At 40.8% G+C, this 24123-nt stretch overlaps 1 protein-coding gene and 1 pseudogene across 2 annotated transcripts in view; one reads left to right on the top strand and one right to left on the bottom strand.

Annotated features, from left to right (window-relative positions):
- The window catches only part of Slc27a2 (solute carrier family 27 member 2), a 38145-nt gene extending 17996 nt beyond the window's left edge, over positions 1-20149 (top strand). For both annotated transcript variants that reach the window (XM_047542184.1, XM_047542183.1), the window contains 6 exons: positions 6381-6575; positions 11140-11230; positions 11853-12051; positions 14025-14122; positions 18430-18560; positions 19664-20149. In XM_047542184.1, the coding sequence (XP_047398140.1) occupies positions 6381-6575; positions 11140-11230; positions 11853-12051; positions 14025-14122; positions 18430-18560; positions 19664-19840 (891 nt within the window). In that variant the 3' untranslated portion in view covers positions 19841-20149. The remainder of the gene's footprint in view (positions 1-6380; positions 6576-11139; positions 11231-11852; positions 12052-14024; positions 14123-18429; positions 18561-19663) is intronic.
- LOC124973600 (archaemetzincin-2-like) lies at positions 8935-9973 on the bottom strand (annotated as a pseudogene).
- Positions 20150-24123: the final 3974 nt, after the last annotated feature.

Here is a 24123-nt window from a genome sequence, read left to right as displayed (position 1 = left end):
AGGTCACCCACCCCACCTGTCCATCTTGTTATTGCTTTTTGTGGTACTTATCAGTTCCAATGCACTACAAATCTATGTGATTGTCTGTTTCTCCCATTAAATGAAAAATGCATCACCCACCTGACTGTCCATCTTGTTACAGCTTCTCACGGCACTCATCACTTCTGTCGCAGTACAGGTTTATATGATTATTGTCTATGTCCCCCATTAACAAAAGTTCCACACAAGCAGGGCCTTAGTCTGCTACCAGAACCTGAACACCAAAATCTGTCACTAGCACATCACAAGTATCAACAAATTTTGCTGAATGAACCTCTAAATTCTTGCCCTGGAAAAATATATAATTGGATTGAGGGAGATAATATGTTTCCCCAAAATTGTTCAGGTTTAGCACACTGTAGCCTGATATTTTGGCAGATTCGACAGATTCACCAAGGTCATGATTAGCTGTGAGCTGGGGTAGGACCTTTTCCATAGCTATTTCTATTTGTGTCATTATTGGATTTTTTTCACATTAGCATTGTATTTGGTTCTTAAGATTGATTGCACACTTGTCTATCAAAACCCAGAAATCCATTACAGAGCCCTTCTGTTTGGCTTTTCTTCTCTGCCATAAATGCACTACCTTGTCAATTAGAAGTCTCCTGGGAGAGTAAGAGTTGTTTCTTTTGGTTTTAACAGGCGCTTCCTTTGAACTGGAGGGAAATAAACATGTTTGGGTGCAGCTCTCTTCACACACACTTCCATCTTTTCTTCTATTTTCCCCCCGCTTTGGTATTGGAGATTAAACCCAGGGACACTTTTCCATAGAGCTACATCCCCAGCCCTTTTGTTAATTTTGAGACAGTCTCTAAATTGCTGTCCCTGGCCTTGAACTTGCAATCCTCCTACTTCAGCCTCCAGATTAGCTAGAATTATAGTCATGTGCCACAATGCCTAGCTCTTTTTTCTTAATGTTGTCTCAAATGGAAAAAAAAAAAAGACAGTTTGATCAGGATTTTATGCCTTCAAAATATATTATGATTTAAGGTATATAATCTGTGAATGATCCCTAATCTAAAACTAGATCTGGATTTCCTGCTGTTGCTTCCCCACCCCTGTGAAAAAATACTTGTAAGAATTGTAAGGATTTTTTTTTTTTTTTTTTTTTTTTTTTTGGTGGGGTTGGGGAATTGAACCCAGGGCCTTGTGCATGGGAGGCATGCACTCTGCCAAGTGAGCTATATCCCCAGCCCAAATTGTAAGAACTTTTATCTCAAAAAACTTCCTTTTAAAAATATTTTTAAATCGTAAGTCATCATAGGAATTCCAGATTCTGTGGATTAAAGGAGTACTTAAAGAAATATTGTATCAAAATGAATTCTTGAACAAAAATGGGTAAAAGCTATAACTAATAGTGGAAGGCTCTAAATCAGTGTCATCAAGAACTTTTTCTCCTTAGAGCCACTTAAAACAACAGGTTGCTCCTGGTGGGCTAACACCATCCACAACACCAATGCCTGAGTGTCAGGGCGGCAGTTCCTGCCTAGCTGAGCAGCTAAACTGAATGACTCCCCCCACAAACATGGCGTAGATTCTCAGGAGAATTTGGGGCCAGTGCTGGGAAGTGGAAGCTGCTATGCCTCTCCTTCCTCTTCTTAACCCATTCATAGCTCCCCTGACAGAGCAGAGGACCGTGAAGGAGTGCTCCCAGGAAAAGCCCCTCAGGTCAGTGGTTCAGATTTTTCTCCAGCACTTAAAGTGGCACGTAAGAGCAAGGACTGTGGCACAGTAGTCCCGTATCCCGACTCTGCCATCTGAACAGGATAGTCAGCCTCTCTAAGCACCAGCTTCCCATCAGTTAGCAGGGGAAATAATGGTACCAGTCACATGTGATGTCAATGAAGACAAAATGAGGTAACGTACTTAAAGCACATATCAAAGTACCTGGCTCCTAGTAAATGTTCAATAAATGGTAGCCATTATTACCATTATCATCATTTTCCATGTCTGATTGTATGTAGCTCGAAATAACTCACTGAATGAATCAATAAAATTCTGCCCCATGTACACAGAGGAAGAAATAAGAGAAGACACTCAAATTAGTCCATTCATCTCTCTCGTTTGAGGTTGAATGAGGGTTGGATAGCAAATCTATTGACTTAAGTGATTTTTATGGTTGAATAATTTTTATCCATTTCTCATTTGTTATATTTGGTTCTTTTCTTCCAAAGCACTCATTTATAATGAAAGATCATTCTGGTTCTTTTCTTGCCATACTTGTCAGCTCCCATTTTGTTGGTGTAATTGCCTAAAAACAATGTCATTTAAGAAAAATTACTTATTACAACAAGATATTGCAAAAGCTGAGTGTTTTTCTCCTCCAGTTAGGAATGAACTACAGCAAGGGGCATAAATAAGGTTGTGTGCCAACTACTGGTAGTGAGATCAGTGGGGAGAAGGAGAAAGAGGGAAAGGGGTCCAGAAAAGAGTTCCAGGAACCACAAGTAAAAGTCATACTATTTGGAAGGAGAAATTAGATAAACCAGAGCTCTGGCAGAGCTGAGTAGACTCAACTTACCTTCCTAGTGTTGTCTGCCTTCCCTCCAAAATGAGATAACTCTAGTCCCTTCCAGTGGGAGATGCTGTCTCTGAATCACCTTCATTCTGGTTGAATGGAGGAAGGGGTATATAGTAGCACAGACTGGAGATTGATCAATTTGAAGGAGGGCTGGCCAGAAGAAAGTTGAGAGTGGTAAACCAGGAGAAAGGGGGAAGCAGAATAGAATGGGGAAGTTCTGCAGAGAAGTTGTGTTCTGAGGGGTGCAGAGAAGTTCTCCAGCCAGGCAATGAAAGCAGGGCTTCAGGTTATTTGGAACAGCACATGAAGCTGTGGAATAAAGGTCCTGGTGTATGGGGAGCTGCAAGCATCATGGCAGGAGAATGGCTGAGTGACTGGCCCAGGAGGAAAGATCTTTCCTATGCTGAGACTTAAGGGTATACATGAGAAATCGTGACTGAAGGTGGAAGGGGGATATGGGAAATGGTGTTTCAGACAGTCCTTTAGACTGCAGTAAGAAGAATACACTTGGGTAGAATACACTTGGTATTAGGTAGAATACAAGAATACACTTGGGTAAAAGTATAGCACAGTAGGTATTAAGAATATGGCCTTGGGCTAGGGATGTGGCTCTGTGGTAGTGCTTGTGTGAGGCCTGGGGTTCCATCCTCAGCACCACATAAAAATAAAGGTATTGTGTCCACCTACACATTATTCATTAAAAAAAAAGAAGAAGAATATGTCCTCTTAATCCCAGAGGCTCGGGAGGCTGAGGCAGGAGCATGGAGAAGCTGGCTTTGAACTCAAGATCCTCCTGTCTCAGCCCTGAAAGCCACTGGGATTACAGGCGTCTACCACCACACCCGGCCCCTTTCTCATTTTTAATTAAAGAAAGAGCACTCTCTGAAGTCACATAGGTTTGGATCTGAGTCCTGGCATAACTATTTTGCTATCTTTGTGATCTTGGAATCATTACTGTAAATTTCCCAAAGCTCCATCTCCTCAATGGTAATATGAGGCAAATACTTTATGACCTGTCACATGCTGGTAGAATTTTTTTTAGAAAAGTAAGATAATACACAGAGCACAGCCCTCAAGAAAAATTTTGGCTTGCTTTAATTACCTATGTTCCTTCCTGGACAACCTGTCCTCTTACCCTTCATAGGTCTTTAAATTCCAGTGTAGACTGAAGTCCCTAGGTGTGTTTGCATGCTGCATCTCAGCTGTAATGTGGAATAGAAAATCTGATTCTCACTAAAAAAAAATGAACAGGTGACCCTTAATCTAAAAGTCAGCTCCTTAGAGGAGTGGCTTTGGTGATAGAGAACTACTATTTCCCGTGAGAAAGGAGAACTCAAGCCATACTCTACTCAGCCACTGGTGAGTAGAAGCACAGGTGAGGATCAGACATCTTAGAAGGTTCCAGCATCTCCCGTTTGTATCCACCAATGCTTCCAGGCTAGAGCCCTACTCCCTTCTACTAGTGTAATAAGATCCCTCGGTTGTATGATGCAAACCAAGCCTGTGGTATTGTGATTATAAAAACAGCTACCTGCCACCCACAGGTGACAGCTGCACCTGTGAGGCTGGCCAGCTTCCCACCTCCCCAAGACACCTGCACACTCCTGCACCCTTAGCCCTGCCCTTGTGCCAACATCCCAGCCAGCAGCTATTGAACAGGAAAATTAGGGTTTCCTGATGGAGGTTATTTATTTTACTGTAGGGATTATGCTGTATGCAAAGCACAGGTCCAAGGCCCTGTGGAGGAGACAGGTAGAGTTGACCTCAAAGGAGGGTGCCATCTAGTGAGGGAGACAGATGATCACCTTTCATTAGACAAGGAAATGAACTAAGTGTGCGGGAGAGCTTATTGTGGGCTGTGTGTGGAATAAATAAGGTTTGCACCTGTGGGAAGGCTACTTCGGAGCTTCTCACACAGGCCTGGAGCAGGTAAGCACCCAGATCAGGTGGCTATTTTTAAGTGAAAATAAGCATTTTTCAGCCATTTGGGATTTTTTTTTCCCTTGGAATGAAGTAAGGGAGAGTGGCAAGGGTAGGGGATCTCTGAAAAGCTGACCATCCCTTACCAAGGACAGTAGCATCTTATGTGCAAGGTGACCCTACAGTTCATTATCTAAATGGAAACACAAGAGTGAAAAATAACAAGCACACCAGAACAATAGGCATAAGCCAGAACTGGCCCTCGCAAACAGACATGTGAGGTCTCTCCTTATAGGTACTAGGTAATTATAAAGGGAACAGGTGTCGTGACCTAGGATCCTGGGGAGCTGATGAAGAGAATAGATTCTTTTGCAGTCAGAGCACTGAGGACTTCTGCAGTTTCAAATGCTTCTCAGATTACTCTCCTGAACTCTGTCACTGGCATGAGGACCCTGGTTGCTCTTTGCACATGTCCTCCTCAGAAAAAATACTCGTTTTTTTCAGTAACCAGTATGTGACCATCTCTTCAGTTAGGACTCCTGAAAATGCTTCACCACCTGAGTTTTGACCAACCAGCTACTTAAAAATCAAATGCTTGTTTACTTTTCCCCCCAGTCCTCTTAGCTCCTTCTGCACGGAGCCAATTCAAAGTTTATTTTGGTTTGGCTTTTAACTGCCATATCAAAATCCCTCCCATTAGATCTGCCAGCCTCTTTATTCAAACAGTTCTTTACAAAGAGTAACTCTTATTCCGGTATCCCTTCACAGCGACTTCACAGTGCAGGCAATAATGAAGAAAATACAGAAAACACTCTCATTTAAGTGTTTGCTGTTCTGTCCAATAAATTACCATTTGATGTGAGAGGAGAGTCCTAGTTACCTAGCACTTTTGGCCGGTTCCATTCTGTTTTCTGTTCAAATAACAGAGTAACAGAATTTGCTAATTAAATGTATAATTATTTATTTACCTGTCTCTTAGGCTATGATCTCCTAGAGAACATAAATTACCTGATTAATATAAATTACATCAAAACTACCATTGATCTGGACCCTTCTGTAGGGTCCTCACAAATGAGTATGGTGAAATGGAAGGCAGTCAGTCCTCACCCCTCCTCTCTTGCTCTTCCAAGCTCTCTTTCAGTTCTTGGGCTCAAAACAGCTTTTCCTTTGTGATTTTTATTTATAGCAAAGCATCTTCCTCCCAAGCCACCTAAACAACTGGGAGCCAGCTTCCTCCTCTTTCCCTTCCCATCCCATTGGGACGGTCTCATTGTCTTGGTTCAGCTCTAACTGGTCTTGTGACCTTTGGGTGTACCTGTTACATGTAAGTGTGAACTAGATTATTCTCTTCTGTCCCTCTAGACTCTTTAATGGGTTTGTAGAAAATCATTCTCTCTCTCTTTCTCAACTATGTTCCAGGTTTCCTCTTCACCGCCAAGCAGAAGAAACATTACCCAGGGTCCTGTGGTATTAGAATGCATCTGTCTCTGACAGATCTTTCCCATGGAGCCCCTCACTTCTGTAAATTCACTGATCTTCATCAGCCCATGAAGAAAACTACTAACGCATTATTCTAAGATTACATTGAATTAAATATTGACATCATCTGGCTCTGTCCAATTGTCTCATCTTGCCCCTTAAAAATCAAAACAGGGAAAATTCCAGTCTTTTGGTTATGGAATCAGAGTTCTATCTATCAGATCGTTATGCTTGTGTTGGATAAAGAGGGAATATTGTCTGTGGGTGGCAAAAAAGACAGAACTTGTGACCAATATAAATAAGTAATAAAGACTACTATTAGTATAAATTAAATATATAAAAAACAAAGGCAATTATTAATATATTAAGTACAGATTCCAGAGATGGTTCAGTTTGTCTCCTTCTTTTCCCTCTACCACAGAAACCAAATGACCGTGATCATAAAGTGAGAGTGGCACTGGGAAATGGCCTACGAGGAGACATATGGAGAGAATTTGTCAAGAGATTTGGGGACATTCATGTTTATGAGTTCTATGCTTCCACTGAAGGCAATATTGGATTTATGAATTATCCAAGAAAAATCGGTGCTGTTGGAAGAGCAAACTACCTACAAAGAGTTAAGTGCATTGAAATATGAGAGCACACGTAGCTGATTCCCAGAATTTAGAGGCTTCTTAAAAGTCAAGTCATGATGATGTTATTATTAGGATTTCATGCTGCAATCAGAGCTGTGCCCATCTGTATCACCAAGAGAACTTTTGCTCATTCTCTGTGCTAATGATCTCAGAAAAGTCATCTCAGTTTAAAACATCTCAGTTTCTGTTCATAACAACCCATTATTTCTTTGCCATCTGCAGCTTATTGAAGCCTTCCTTTCTTAATTTGTACTTGTGCATGGCAAAGCACCTGAAGGTTGCCAATTCCATAGGTTTATTATACTCTGAAATGTAATATTTCCCTCAATTGCAGTGTACTTCACAATCTTCGTGAGAGCTCTTTATATGTACAGGTACAGGGCCCAGAACCTGGACTTTGGACCCAGTTGTTCTGAAGTAGGACCCAGATGTTATTAAAAAGATGTGCAGGGTTAAGACTGACTAATTTGGCGTTCAAGAGCACAGGGATGTGTCCCAGTTCTAGGATCTAGTGAACATTGCATCTACCTAATAATTCTACCAGAAAGGTATTTCTTATTTTTAAGCCTGCTCTGTAGGTAGCAGACCCTGTTCCCTCTCAACTGTTTCATTGCCTGGGGTCTCTGGACAAAGGTCATCTACCTTTTTTGTGCTCAAGTATTCAGTCTACTACATGGCTGACTCTGCTGCAAAATTTCAGGAAGACTCCACAAATGCAGAGCCTCCTTTGGTTTAAGCAGTCACTGTTGTTATTATGCCTATAGACACCCATCCTGCCTGGCCACACCAAATGTCCTAGGCAACCTATTTTCCCCAGGGACCAGCACAGTACAGAGAACAGTGGTTTATATGCATGAGAACTTCTGCTCTGAACTACAAATCCCAGCACTACTATATATCATCTGAATGATCTTGGGCAAGTCACTTATATTCCCTAGGCCTCATCCAAAACAAAGATTTAAAAGAGCAGCCAGCCATGGTAGAACATACCTGTGATCCCAGTGACTCAGGAGGCTGAGGCAAGAGGATCACAAGTTTGAGGCCAACCTGAGCAACTTAGTGAGGCCCTAAGCAACTTAGCAAGACCCTCTGTCAAAATAAAAAATAAAAAGGGCTGGGGATGTGATCAGTGGTAAAGCACCCCTGGGTTTATTTCCCAGTACCAAAAAAAATAAAATAAAATAAACAGAGCAAACATTGGGCCCAATGCCTAACCTGTACTCAGTGTTAATAAGGATCATTGAAAGCATTAAACCAAACACTGTATGAAAAAGCCATTAGAGGCCAATGCCTTTCATATAATAGCCCTGGATAATTGTAGCTGTAATGATCATTGCCATTGCATTTTTTGTATTCTGGTCTGAGCTCAAGGCATTCCCCAGTCCCAGGGACCTTTCTGACAATGACAGCTAAACCCACACCCTGCAGGGTTCTCCCCTGTGCTCCACACCCATCCTGCCTGGTCACACCCATCCTGCCTGTGTGGCTCAATACAATAGCCACTAGCTACTAGTTATTAAAATTTAAATTATAGAAATAAAATTTTTAATGCAGCTCTTCATTCACACTATCAAGAGCTCAATAGTCACATGTGAACACACTGAGCAGGGTAGATCTAGAACATTCCCATGTTGCAGAAAATTTCACTGGGCAGCTCTGCTACAGACTGAGAATGGAAATTCTACTGCCCACTGGAAGCATTGCTGAGCGGGTCAGTGTTTTCTAGATAGCACCAATCCAACCTGGACCAGCCCAAACCCTATAGAGCAAGGCTACATGGAGTTCAGAAAAAGGGAGCCAGCAAGCTATAAATGCTGGTATTGTTGATGCTCAGAAAGAGTAGTTACAGAGAAGCTTGTTTTCTACCAAACCTCCTTAGAAGCTGCTGCCATACATTACTAGTTCTTTGCTTTCTCATCCATTGATTGCAATGTGTTATAAACAAAACCACTTTTTAAAAACTAAAAGGAGAAACAAGATACCTCTGCAATTGATTTGGAAGAAGTGTTAGCATCCAGAAATTCTTCACATTCTTGCAAATAATGGTAAACTTTATATTTGTTGACCACAAATGCCACCTGTTTGGTTTTATTTTGTTGTTGTTTTGTTTTGTTTTGTTTTGTTTTGTTTTTGAGAGCATAATGTGCAAATATTTGTTTTAATTACTCCTATCTGAAGGTATTTATTTTTGGAGAACAGCAAGCCATTTTATTATCCACTCTTTTCATTCCTTAAAGGCTTCCACAGGTTTCGGTAAATTCACATTATTTTTTAAGTACCTTTATTTTATTTATTTATTTACATGTGGTGCTGAGAATTGACCCCAGGGCCTCACATGTGCTAGGCAAGCGCTCTGAGTTGCAACCCCAGTCCCAAATTCACATTATTTTCACGACTATGTTTCAGAGTTGCTCTTGGTGTGTCAGCAGATACATCATCAATCCACCTTACCAGTGCTTTGTATCTTTCTGCAAAATTGAAGCTAATGGCATACTGCAACTTACATAAAAAGATAAGGCAAAGGTTTAGAGGATGACAGTCAGCTTCCTCCAAGTGGTTGGACGCTTGCAACAGGCATGTGAACCTCTGGCAGTGTTGCAGTCATTGGTAGATTTTTTCTGGAGCTTCTTCACTGTGCCTTCATAGTGTGAACGATAGAAATCACTGCCATATCTAGTGAAGCTGAATATCCCCACACCATCTGTCAAAGAAGCCTGTCAAAGACAATTCCAGGAGTCTCTTGGGTAAAGATCAATCATTGTTATTCCCACAACACAGAAGGCATCTTCAGGTTTCTTCTTTTTAAGAACTTCAGGATATGCCCTGCATGAATTTGTAAATTGCATGTGTGATCGTTCACTATAAAAGAACACCTTGTTGCAGAAACAGAAACCCCTTCTAGGAGTTTTACAGTCAAGTCATAGAAAAATACTTGGTAGTAGTTCTTGAGCCATTTAATATATTCTTCACTGTTAACCCTGGTGTTTCCCAGAGATCCAATGGACAGTATATAAATAACGTGCATCTCTGGAGAGGGTATCTTTCTGTAGGGATTACTGAAAAACTGTTTAAAGTCTTGGGGGAGCCTCAGGTTGGGAGGTGATTCCATCTGATTGTGCATGCAGAGTCCAAAGAGATCTCTGATTATCTGGAAGGCTTCATTCATTCAATGATGTTCCCTAGCATCTAATTTCTCGTACTGCAACACAACTGCTGGGTTCTTAGAGATGAGAGCTGTTTTAGTGTCAGTTCAGAGTGATGTAATACTTGTATAATGATGGGTCTCATCCATTCACATCATGTTCCTGTGTAGAGCTTTTATCCTTCCCATTATAAAGGAAGGTTCCCATTGAAATTTTTACATTACAAGGACAGGCATGTCTGGAAGGTACTGTGGAGGGTGCCTTCACCCCCAACAGGCCTCGCCACTGCCCACCTGTATTTTTAATGAAGTTTTCTGCTCCTATTAAAGGATGCAATTGATTACTTTATCCCATAGACTAGGATATAAATTGAAATGGACACAGTGATCATGGTAACAATTATATCCAAATACTGTCATATTTATAGTTTTCCATTAGAAGGGAAAATAATATACTTAGTATTGCTCTTACTGAATTACCTAAATTTAAAATTTATCTCACCGAATCATATGTTAAGTGTGATAGAAATTTAATTTTATGGTCAAGGGTATGAAATAATTTTACCTCTGATTCTTGAATATTTTGTATAACATGTAAAAAAATGTGAAAAATTTAATGAATGGTATATTAATAGAAGGTTATATAAGATTTTTAAAACCCACTTGTGATTATGTCTACAAAACACATGTGAAAGAGTATTCCTAACAGCTTAATTTATAATAGCCCAAACTAGAAACAATCCAAATACCCATTAACCAGAAGGACACAAAAATAAATTGTTGTATATTTATAAAGGGAAAATTTATGACAATAATAAATGGGGATATAGCTCAGTGGTAAAACACTTGCCTAGCATGCATGAGTCCCTGGGTTCAATCCCCAACCTTACAAAAACTAATAATAATAAATAATAAACCACAAACATTGATGGATAAATATTCAGAGATATATTGAATGAAAGAAGCAGACATAAAGGCATACATTCCTTTCTCTCATTTGAGATTTAAAATTAATTGATGATGATAAAAGTCACAATGGTGACTGACTTCATGGACAGGAAAGGGAGCAAACGTTTTAAGTGAAATGAGAATGTTTAATATCTTGAAGTAGGTAGTAACTGCATGGGTATAAACAAGTGCAAAATTTCACCACCCTGTACATTACAATGTGTGTACTTTATGTACTTTATATAATGAAGTATATAAAAACTGCAACAGGGGGCTGGGGTTATGGCTCAGTAGTGGAGCATTTGCCTGACATGAGTGAGGCCCTGGGTTTGATCCTCAGTACCACATATAAATAAATAAATAAAATTTAAAAAAGATTCATTGACAACTAAAAAATATTTTTTAAAAACTGCAACAGAACTTATACTTAAAATGATATATTTTAATTTTGCTAGAAAGTTATAACTTATGAACTGATCAAATATGATGTGGAAAAAGACGAACCCGTCCGTGATGGAAATGGATATTGCATCAAAGTTCCCAAAGGTATAGTGGACTTTATATTCATGTATCCTGTGACTTTTCTTATCTTGACCAAGTGACTTTTAAGACTAATGAGTTATTTCCACATAGTTTAATTACCCTCAAAAATAGTTATAGGGGGGCTGGGGAGATAGCTCAGTTGGTAGAATGCTTGCCTTGTAAGCACAAGGCCCTGGGTTCAATCCCCAGCACCCAAAAAAAAAAAAAATAGTTATAGGAATTAGCATCTGCTTCTCCTCTCTAGGAACTAATTTGTCACTACATGTAACATAATTATAGTTTTAATGCTAGCTTAACAACTTCTTGCTTATAAGGTAAGTGTTTTGTAGGAAGAAATGTGTAATTATGGTTGCAAAGCTTTAAGTGGTCTTGTCTAGTTATGTGCATAAATCATTGTCAGTACAAGATCAGCATTCAAATAATTGCAAGGTGTGTTAATATATGCATGGGTACTATACATGTATATGCATGTACATGATATATCTGAACATGTGCATGAAAATGGCACTTTCTGCAGCCAGCTTATTAACAGTGGGTTGAATGGCATCAATTTTAAGAGGAAGTTGAAAATAAAATTTTCTTATCTCTAACACACAAAATAATAATTTATTTTCTTCTGTCTTAGGTGAGGTTGGACTCCTGATTTGCAAAATCACACAACTTACACCATTTAATGGCTATGCTGGAGGAAAGACTCAGACTGAGAAGAAAAAACTGAAAGATGTCTTTAAGAAAGGAGACCTGTATTTCAACAGTGGAGATCTCTTAATGATTGATCATGAAAATTTCGTCTACTTCCATGACAGAGTTGGAGATACATTCCGGTTGGTTTTTCTGCATTATTGAGCCCAAACTAAACCATTGCATTGGTTTATTCCTAGAGTCACATTCCACTTGAGCTATGCTGCTTCATTTCCTCCTGTCTCTGGTGTGTCCTTTCAACCTCCAGTATGCCCAGAGAATAAAGGGCAAAATACATGAAGCATAATACTCTAATGCCCAGTTAACTTGGCCGAGCCACAGTAGAAAGAATAAGGCAAGAAACCTGTGTCTGATTTTTGGAGCTTAAATGTCGCGTCCCCTCTGCCCGCAGAGAGAGACACGGCAAACGTCTGAAGCTTCGGAAGTTTATTGTACACAGTTCCTTTCCTACGCTCTCTTACCCCTAGCTCCTACGCACTCTCAGCTTCCCTTTTCCCAGCTTCTTCCACTCCCGCGTACTTCCTCCTTCCAGTTCCGCTCCCGCTGCTGCCGCGGCCGCCGTCGCTGCCGCCGTCGCTGCCGCCGTCGCCGCAGCTTCTTCCGTCCCTTCCTCAGCTTCTGCCCCCTACTCTCCCACCCACCAGGCTTATATACACTTCAACCAATCAGGGGAGAGTACACGAGATAAACGCGGACAGCTGCAGGCACAGGATGGGTACACGAGGGGGGGCATGCTCTAATCACATCGTTAACTAGCCAATCATTGGAATTCGCTGGTTGTTTACTGTATAGCTGGCCGCTTTTGGCTCAGCGTCAGGCGCCATCTTGACCATGTCTAAGGCCAGGGGCTCTAGAAACCCCAACACTTAAAGTCCATCTAACTACTCTCACTTGTCCCGTATTATGAGGACAGCCATGGATTTTCACACTGTTCCCAGTCATGGGACTTTTCTTCAGTCAAAATCAAATGCCAATTAATAAGGGAATTGATCTGGCTAAATAGAAAGTGAGGGGTGCAGAGCCCTTCCTCCTCCTCTCCTTCCCTCTCTCCTCCCGCCCCGACCAAATGGTTTCCCATGGAACCCCAGAGACAGCAAAAGGAACTTTGAAAGTCATTCTAATAGACCATGAAGTTAATCCCCAACATTAGCACAGTTGGAAAGAAGCCTTCTGACACAGGCTTCTTTCCTGTGAGAGCTTCCTGACAATGGGCAGGCTCTGTGTCTGCTTGGCCACCCTGCAGCACCCAGCGCAGTGCCAGAAGCTCATGATAACTTTTGACGTAAATGCATGAGGAGAGACTGAAGTACAATGAGCATGGTTGAATGAGAATCCAGCTCCCAGGGTCACTTCTACTCCTGACCAGCAGTGTTAGCAAAGCAGATAATGGTTCTTGACCTCATTCTTTTCACCCATTTCATGAGGGTCCCAGTGATTCTCAGGATTCCCTCCTTCCCCAATATTCCACAACTCAAGATTCAAAGCATTATTTAATGTCACCTTCACGTTATTAAGGAGATACATCTAAGAGACCTAAAGAGTTTTTATGTAAAACAAAATTCAACCCTTTATTAAGTGAAAAATAGTACCTGGTGGGCCTTAGCATGATAACTTCCCTGTAACAAAAGTATGACTTTTTTTCCCTTTTAATGAAGAGTTGTCTTGCTGCCTTGAGACCTTGAAATACAAATATAAGTTCTATTAAATAGAAGTTCACTAATTGAATTAAATAGCAACTGAAGTTGGTTAATGAGGAAAGTGAGAGGTCTAAACACAGTGAAATATAGTTGAGATTTGTTTCTGATTTCTAGTGCCTTTCTTAGCCAAGATTGTATTTTAACATTAGAATGTCAATCATTGTCACGTTTTGCCTGGCAAGATTAAAATCCCACATACCTTTAGCTTTACCTTTTATACCTTTACCTTTTATTCCTCAAGCAGAATGCTGTGACTAAGTTGGGGAGTTGAGGGAACCAAGAGGGGGAAGATGAGACCAGCCACCCCAAAGAGGTCTGAAGGAAACACCTGCTCTCTGCATCTGCAACCTGAGCCAGAAAGCACCAGTGACCTCTGCTAACCTGGCCTTTTCTTCCAGGTGGAAAGGGGAAAATGTGGCCACCACGGAAGTTGCCGACATAGTAGGACTGGTTGATTTTGTCCAAGAAGTGAATGTTTATGGAGTGCCTGTGCCAGGTATGTACAAGATATTATACATCTGAACCTAATCTCATACAGGTACTGAATATAAATTTAACCTCAGGGTGTTTTGTCTTTGCTTCCTCCTTCCTGCTGGAGAATTTGACAACTCTTCCGTCACCAGGGTATAAGGAACTTTATGTTCCCTAGTAAGAGGAAACTTAGTACATCTAGGCTGGCCTTTCTCTGTAGTTCTGCTCCACTCTTCCTGGGCTCTCAGGCAAGCAAAGTCTCCCAAATGCAGTGTCCCATGCTGTGTCTGGCACTCTTGGAGAAAAGATGTATCAAGTTTGTAAGAACTGAGAAATGGTGAACAGGGCAGCACAAATAAGAGCAACTACGGTTGCTAAAAGGAAAACCTGGGAAGGAGCTGGTTTTACTCAGCCTCTTTTTTTAAAGCAAATCCCCAGCTCACTGAGTTTCATGATCATCACAGAGTGGTGTCACCATGACCGAATCTATAGATCTACTTCCGCCAGCAGAGGAGGAAGAGCCAGTCTAACCTTGAATCCTGACTGCAATGCTTCCTGGCTATTTGACCTCAAGCAAGTCACTAAAATTAGGGATAATACTTGCCCTGCAGTTGAGATTGTCAGGAGAATTAATTTATTTTAATTCATAAATACTAGGCATATATTTATCAAATATACACATAAGGGTTGTCATGAGAAAAAATTATTTTAATTATAGATGTCGGAGAGGAGTGAAACTTCAAAACCATTGTCCAAATATAAGATGCTAGGAGTATTATTATTATTTCCCCCAGAACTCAGTATTTGAATTCTCACCCATGTATTCAAAGTGGAAATCCAAAAGTCTCTCTTTCCTGAGCTGTGACAGTTTTACATGACCATATGTGCCATCATTTTATTTTTTGAAGAATGTTTGACAATCTCTCTTGCCTGTTTCTCTATGACCCTCTGACACTGACTCTATGGAAAGTATAGCCTCATCTCAAGGCACCGAGTGGGAGAGGGTCCCAAGGACAATGTACCAGACTTTAGGCTGAACTAACACAACACGAGGGTCCAAGTCATGGTTGTCAACCGTTGTGCCATACCGGGCTCTTGTGAAGCCATGTTGGGAAGTTGTATGTGCTTCTAAATGCTCAGTTTTAAAAAGGTAACACAAACAAGAAGTTGAGAGAATCTGAAAAATGGAATGGAAGGACCTAGCCCAGTGTTCCTCAAAGTGGGATCCCCAGACCAACCATATCTGTATCACCTGGGAGCTTGTTAAAAATGAAGTTTCTCGAGTATCAATGAAAATCAAAGGGAGATCAGTAGAGTAGAGGAAAGGGATCAGGGGAGGGGGAAGGAAAAGAAAAGGGGAAAAACAGTGGGATGATATTGACCAAATTATATTGTTATATTGTGTACATGTACAAATAGGCAACAACAAATTCCACCATTATTACAACTATAAAGCACTAATAAAACTTATGGAAAAATCTGAAATGCAAAAATAAATAAATAAAAATGCAGTTCATCAGGCCCATCCCAGACCTCCTACATCAGAACCTCTGAGATAGATCCAGGAAGCTGTTTTCAGAAGCCCTCCAGTGATTCTTATAAACACTAAAGTCTCATTTGGAAGTGATGAAAATGTTCTAGAACTAGATTCTAGTGCTGATTGTACAATATTTTGACTGCACTAAGTACCACTGAATTAATTGTACACTTTTGAATTGTTAAAATGATGAATTTTATGTTGTGTTTTACCACAATTAAAAAAAAAAAAAAACTAAAATCTAAGAAGCACTGAAACCCAGCGGTTTCCAAAATTTGGTCAATCATCAAAATCATCTAGAAAACTTTAAAACCTAGATCTAATGGATCAGAAACTCTGGGGTTTGAAATCTGGTGATGTCTTTTTTTTTTTTTTTTAATTCTCCAATAAGTCTAATAAGCAGTTAGACTTGGAGGCCATTAATGCAGAACAAGGAAGAGAAGGTTAATGGAATTCAAATGATTGGAAGATAGTCAGGTAGAACGAGGTATTCTGTGTTGCCCCAGTGACAGAATTAAAACTAATGGGTTGAAATGATCAGAAGAAAACTTTAGCCTGAAAACTCTCCTGTAACCAGAGAGACCAAAAATTGAGCGGACTTTTCTCCTGAGTTTGGGAATGTTCCACCAGGTAGGGCATGTAAAGAGAGGCTGGTTATCTACCTGGGATCCTGGTATAATTCTTGCATCAGTGAAAAATTAGAGATGAACTCTGCAGTCCCTCCATACTTTCAGATTCTGAATTATTGTTGCCACTCTTATTGCTACCTGGCCTCCTATCCACCAAAGACAGTCCCATCCCAGCCTGGAAATGCAGTAGGCTCATCTAAAGTAAGGCACCAGTCCACCATGATTGATCTTCAGCAAAGCCCTCACAGATCTCAGCTTAGCACCAGGAGAGAACGTCCAGGTTTGACCCTAGAATGGAGATGACTTTTTCCTAGGTGTCACATCAGAACTGTCCAACTATTCTCTAGAACTTTCCATTTGCAACATAGCTTTCTGAAACCATTGCCAGGTGACTTTAGTATTACACAGGGGGAAGAAGCTAGGGTTACAATGCTCACTACTCCAGAAATGTTCAAATTGGTAGGATAATGGGTTTTATTCAAAACCAGCTTTGAAGGAAAAGAGAAGAAACTTCCTCCTTTTGTCTATTTGTTAGGTAGGCAGGTAGCCGAATCCAGGCAGCCAGGATCCTGGCAGGGTCCCTGTGCTAGGCTGCTGGTAACACAATGACAAAAATGATGTGTATCTTCACCATCCAAGATGGTAGCCAATAGCCATCATATAGCTAGTAAGCACTTGAAACATGGCTAGTATAACTGAGGGATTGCATTTTTTATTTTACTTAATTATAATTAAATTTTAGTTTTAATAACCACATGGGACCAATGGCTACCATATTGGACAGTGCAGTTCTAGAGGACCCCTAGCCAGAACTGATCTTTAGACTTAGCCCACAACTGCTGTAGGCTAGAACCTTCTTTCTAGAGCTGAGCTAAACCTAAACCAAGCTGTGTAAGTCAGGACAGAGTTTTGAGACCCAATAGACCCATCTGCCTCTTTTCCAGCTTTGCTTTGTCACTACCAGAACAAGAAATAAGGAGCTAGTTGATGCAGAAGATTTCTGTTGCATCAGCCCTTGCCTTCATTCTAAAAGAAACTTATTAAAAACATTTGAGGCAAGTGCCAGGGACCCGTGAAGAAAGAGGGTCTGGTGCCCTGCCACTCACCTTCAGATGAAAGGCAAACCAAATGAGGGGACATTTCTTTTTTCTGGCTTTGTTTTGTTGGGGTTTTTTTTGTTGTTGTTGCTGTTGTTGTTGGGTTTTGGTATTCTTTAGAGCCATAGGTAAACATAGAATCACCATGGGAGAGATTTCAAAAGCTGGGGCCCAGGTGACCCAGATCAGCTCCTTCCCCATCTCTGATTACAGCTAAGTAGTTCAGGGAAGTGGACCTAGACTCCCACTGGGCTACTGGATTGTGTAGAAGATGAATTAATACCTAATTACCACTGTCCTCACAAGAAAACAATGGTAATTGTTCTGAATACCTCTCCACTAACAGCCCTGCTGTTAGGATCTATTTTCTCTGTGGAGTGCACAGTCTCTTGTGGCCATGGACATGAATGAGAGGGCACTAAACAGCTCACCCCTCACCTGCCTTCACCTTCCTGTCCTGCAACTTCTCTGAGTTGCAGAGAGCAAAGCTGTTAGGAACCTTGATTAAATAAATAAGTCTCCAAGGTGTGCCTGGAGGTACAACTAAAGAACAACCTGAGCTCACTGATTTATGTTGGTGGAGCAAGGACTAGTCACTAGAATCCAAAATCAACTTTTTTCGCCACAAGTTTGACCTGTGTCCCACTGAGATATCTCTGTCCAGGCTGCCAAGAAGGACAATGGTCATAAGCATAGAATCTGGAGCCCTTGCCTGGATTCAGTTTCTGACCCTCCTTGGTATTTTTGGCGTGATCTTGATCAAGTCTCTTAATGGCTTTAAAGTCTCAACTTCTTTATCTGTAAAAGAGAGATAACATTTGTACCCCTTCATAAAGTTATTGTGAAGGTTAAATGAGATAATTTGTAATATATATCTAGTAAGAATTCAATTAATTCATAGCTATCATTATTCTTACTATGAGTAATAGTATATTCACCTAAGAAAAACTTGACATGTATTTGAAGTAAAAATTCCAACTATCTAAAAAGTGGTCTCAGTGCACATTTCCTTGAACTAATGAAGTCTCACAGCCTCAACACCTCTAATGTTTTCTCACCTCATATCTAGGTCATGAGGGCCGAATTGGCATGGCCTCCATCAAGATGAAAGAAAATCACGAATTTGATGGAAAGAAACTCTTTCAGCACGTTGCTGATTTCCTGCCTAGTTATGCAAGGCCTCGGTTTCTGAGAATACAGGTGAAACATCTTATCAAGTTCAATTATCTTCTCTTTCAGAAACCCCTATTTCTTAGGGAACAACTCCCCTTCTCCCTTGGTGACCACATTGGGCAAATTTGTCTTGCCTTTTCCAGAAAGTTCAGAAAGAAGCTCAATAAGGAAGCAAAAATATCAGAAAATATAACTAACAGAAATCCAATTCTAATCCCTTTCTCCCTGAAATGACAAGACTATTAACCAATAGTCTTGGCAAAAAAAAAAAAAAAAAAAAAAAAAAAAAAAAACTCTTATCTTAAGTCTGTGTTTGGTGAGATATGACAGACAATTTAAATAGAAATGTTCTAACATTATTGTTTTCAATTTTAAGGCATGCAAAAATACACCAAAGTCCTACCCCACAGGGTAAAATTTAATTAGGCATCATTAGCCAGTTGGAACTACCAAACTTGACAATCCTGCCATAGGGATTTCTTTTTTCTTTCTAAAACTTAATTCTTTTAGTTGGTTCAACACTCTTGCTTTCAGACTTTAAGCTCTGTGATTCTGTAACTGAAGACTTGAGGAAAAAAGTCTTAAGGTTCTAGATATCGGTGACTGTATAGGGTTATTTCTATTGATGTGTATTCATTTAACACTGACATTTGGTTTGCAACCAGATGGTAAAAAGACATGAACATGAAATATCTTCAGAGATCTCAATCAACGTTGAAGAAGTGTTCAGTCTAAGAAATAGATGGAGACACCAGAGCTCCCTGGGTGTAAATGATCCCTCCTCCCACTCCCACTGGTAGCCCAGACACCCCAGGGGCACCCACAGCCTTACCAAGCACCAGGCACCACCGCTCTGCTGGGAAATCTAGTTGCAGGTATCTCACCATTGGCAGACCCTTCTGCCCCATAGAGGATCCTAAGGCCATAAGGCAATAGAAGAAACAAATCCCTCACACAGGGCCCCCTCATGGAATTTCTGAAATCAGGCCAAATGGGTATCAAAAACTCACTTCACAGCTTTCCCATGAGCCACAAGTGCCAATGATTGACAAGTCACCTCCCCACCCCTATTCCTCACCCTGCCCCCTAATCTATTGCAAAACTCAACACAATGTTTGATCTTTTTTCAGGATACCTTGGAGATCACTGGAACTTTTAAACACCGCAAAGTAACTCTTATGGAAGAGGGCTTTAATCCCACAGTCATCAAAGATGCCTTATATTTCTTGGATGACACTGCAAAAACATATGTGCCTATGACGGAGGACATTTATAAAGCCATAAGTGATAAAACTCTAAAAATGTGAATATTCCCAGGAGGATAACTCACATTTCCAGAAAGAAACTGAACGAACTTAGTACAGCCACTCAATATAATTCATCTTTAATTTGTTTGAATATTATGAGATGCAATTTTTTTTAGAAATCATGCATATATATATAAGGGAAGAGTTGTTTTTTAATTACACCTGAACCTTTGCAAGTGAAAAGATTTAGAAATAATTATTTTTTCAATGTGCACCTACTGTTTGTATTTGTAAACTGAGCTCATTGGAGATGGCCTTATTTTTTTTTAAATACATAATAAAATAGATGAACACCAGCACATGAAATGACATTGTCTCTTGGGTTCTTTACTAACTTTATTCTAAATGAAACTGTCAGTTACTCCAAAACCTGACAGCCTCACTGGTAATTTGTCACAGGTGTCCAGCTCATAATGGTAATGTGTTCTAGATTTAAAAAGATGGCAGAGGGCAGGGAAAACCTGCAATGAACAATCCAACAGAAATCCAGCTCCACTATAAGGAAACCAAGCTCTTCCCACCCATAAGCACCCTAGCTACTGTGTCCAAACAGCATTATCCCACAGTTGGCAATGCCATCCATAGTCTTTGAAGAAGCCTAAGTCTGTTGTGTCAGATTCATATACATGTAAGGTGTTCAGTAAATATTTTGTAGCTACATCAAGGGTGGTGAACTCGCATGTCTTCAGGATTCAATAATGTGGATGAAAGAAGCAAGTCAGGAATGAACGTGACCAACAGAAACAGCTACTACTCAGCTTCAGTCAGCTGATAATTGGCATGCAGGAATACAGACCAGGTTCTGCTGGGATCTTCTAATTTTTTGGAAAACAGAAATCCAGATTTACATGCAATCTCTCAATTTTTAAAATATGAAGTCTCAACATTTTGAAACTTCCATGCATCTCAAATATAATGTATCTGTGAACCAGGTAAGTCCCCGCTCTCTGGGAGGCACTCCACCACATGCTCTCACGGGCAGTTGGAATTGTGTGCCATGCTCACAGGCGGGAACTGATTCCACTCCACAGTCTCTGGCCTGTTCAAGGACCTGGAACCTTTGGATGTGGTACAGGAGGGGTTGGGACCTTCTGAGGAACCCTTTCAGAAAACCCTTTCTCCTTCCATTCAGCTGCCTCCCTTCCTGAGAAGCACTTCTTGCCCTCCACAATGATCAGTTGCAACCATCTCAGAAGCAGATCCTGGGTGGAGATACTTAGGACACATTCTTACCTAGAGCTTGTCCTAGGCCACAGGATCATCACAGTCACTGACTGAGTCCACATTTAGAAGATGAGACCCAAGTTCACCCCCAGCCTCCCTAGCAGCAGTCAAGATTCCTTTCCTCAGGCATCCTCAATGACCAGGATCTGGCAAGAAGTCCCAGTTCCCCCAACTTAGTCCCCATAAAGCCCTAGGCAAGATGCCATGGGAGCCTCAATGATATATGATGAGAAAGGCCACCACTCTCATCTCCAATACAGCACTAGAAATATTGTATATTATAAATATCTTTCTAGTAGTTTCTCCACTCCCAACCTGATGACTTCCTCAGTCTCTCACTTCCCCAGACCTCCCTGATTCCAGCCAGGTACACAGCTTTATTATGAGGAATTGAGCACCAGCACAATATCCTTGACTCCTAGGTCTTCATGCATATAAACAAAAGAAAGCTACCACCTGTGAGAGAGACACCACTCTAAAGACTGGTTTATCTCTTTTAAAAAGGTCAGAAATCACTGGGCACAGTGGTGCACACCTATAATCCCAGCAGCTTGGGAAGCTGAGGCAGGAGGATTGCAAGTTCAAAGTCAGTCTCAGCAACTTAGCTAGACCCTAAGCAACTCAGCAAGACCCTCTCTCTAAATAAAATATAAAAAAAAAAGATGGGTATGTGGCTCAGTGGTTAAGCCCCCATGGGTTCAATTTAGGAACCCCCCCAAAAAAAGTCAGAAATCATATTCATAGAACTAGGTGCACAAATTAGCTTTGAAAGCATAAATGGATGTTTTTAACACAAACCGATGTTCAGTAGGTCTCTGATTTTTGTTTATAAATTTGTAATCAATGTTCCATGCTCCAATATAATTTGGGTATTAAACAGAAGTGTCAGCATTTGAAATAGAAGCCAGTGAGAGTACAGACATGGAGAAGACTGACCAACTGCAGTGACCCACCCTAAAAAATGACTTCTTAAATGTGTTGTTCATTCATACATCCACTCTAGGAGCATTTAGTGGATCCCTGTTAAGGACCAAGAGATATGCTCAGCACTACTGTTTTCCAAGCCTCTCTCTAGGAATTCAGGTCAGACCTTCAAAGACAGCTGACTGGAAGAGACCCCTAGAAGGACGGTCAGAGTTCTTTTCCATATGTTTTAATTTTTCTACCATCATTACTTTGTCATTGCAGTTGGTGGGGCTGTATGGAGTCTGTAAAGAGGTAACTAACAAGAAAGTGTTACTCAGCATCACCCAGCACAGTTGGAGGGGAGGTGGGCAGACTGGTCACCTCGTCAACTGGACTGCTATCTTCCAGAGCACACTAAACACCAGGTGGTAGGGAATATGTGATTGGTGGTACATTCCATTAATATCATCACTTTCCTCTGGGTGCAGTGGTGCATGCCTATAATCCCAGCAGTTTGGGAGACTGAGACAAGAGATGTAGAGTTCAAAGCCAGCCTCAGCAACTTAGTGAGAACCCAAGCAACTCAGCTGAGGATGTGGCTCAGTGGTTAAGCACCCCTGGGTTCAATCCCTGGTACTGAAAAAAAAAAAAGATTACCTCTTTCCCTTTGCTCAGATTTGATGAATCTATGAAAATAGAAGCTCCATGAGGGCAGAGACTGTCTATCTTGCTCATTATTATATCCTCAGTGCCTGGTACATAGTGGGCAATAATCATTTGTTGCTTGTTCATCACACAACCTGTTAAACATGCAGTCTTCTATGTAAATTTTTCTACTGGGGGAAAAGAGCTAATCAAACAATCCAGTGCTTATAGTACACATAGAACAATGGTTCTCACACTTAAACACTGGCAATCACCTTGGAAAAAAGAAAGAAAATTGCCTTGAAGGCTTATTAAAATATGGAATGCTGGTTCCCACCTCCCAGAGTTGGAATTGGAGTTGGAATCTGCTTTTCTAACCAACTGCCATGCTGAGGTTGGGGACCACATTTTGGGGAAAATTAACACAGAGAAAAGCACCTTGAGTTATAGGTCCTGTGTGCTTAGTTGCTGTAACTCAGTTCCTCAGAACTGAATCTCTTAATACCTGAGGCTCAGCTCTTAGATCAAAATGGCTCAAAGTGAAGGCCCCAGGAAAGGTCCAGCATCAGGATACTCTTTATTCTTGTATATTTACATCAACTAACAGTTACATTTATTTCTTACATACATTGTGCTTTACTATAACAAAACTACAAGTGATCCTAAAGACTATCTAGTTGAAATTCTTTATTCTTTATTCTTTATTTGATAAAAGAAAAATCAAAGAACCCAGAGGCCTGAAGTTAAGTGACATACCTAAAGTCACACAGCTAATTGACATCACTAAGCACCTAGCACTTGCAGTACAGAATATAGACCAGTAGTTCTGAGGATGGTCCCTGGATCGGCAGTATGAACATTAGCCAGGAACTTGTTAAACATACACATTCTTGGACCCCACCCCAACTACTGAATCAGAAACTCATGGGAGGGTTCAACAACCTATGCTTTAAGAAGCTATCCTGGTGATTCTGATGCAGGCTCAAGTTTGAGAACCACTGGCTTAGAACAGTGCTTCTCAAACTTGTGCATCAGGCTTACCTGGAGATGCCCATGCTTCCAGACCACACCCACCTCTTTGACAAGCAAGTGAATCTAAAGCAGTGGTTTCAAAATGGTGCTGCACAGTAGCATCACCTGGGGAGATGTCAAAAACCCCAAAGCCCAGGCTCACCCCACACCAAGTAGACTAAGATTTCTGGGAGTGGGAGCCAGAGACCAGGACTTTTTAAACACCACCCCCCAGGTGATTCCAGGATGTAGCAAAATTCAGGGATCACTGGTAGAGAATAAGTAGCAATGTGAAACTTTAAGCTCGTGACAAAGATTCTCTCTTGGACCAAACTCTAGCTAGGCTCCTCTAAGTCCTCTTCTCAGTGAGGCCTCAACCTCAACCTGTGAACACTTGAACAAACACTAACCTAGTTTCTAACAGGTCAAGGTCGCATAACAAAAATGACCCTAGCCTCCCCTGATGTGCCCACCTAAGTAAACTCAAGGCTGCCAGA

Source organism: Sciurus carolinensis, chromosome 2, assembly GCF_902686445.1.
Source record: "Sciurus carolinensis chromosome 2, mSciCar1.2, whole genome shotgun sequence".
Lineage (NCBI taxonomy): Eukaryota > Metazoa > Chordata > Mammalia > Rodentia > Sciuridae > Sciurus > Sciurus carolinensis.
The sequence above is the reverse complement of the archived record's forward strand: the minus strand, read 5'-3'. Positions and strand labels throughout refer to the sequence as shown.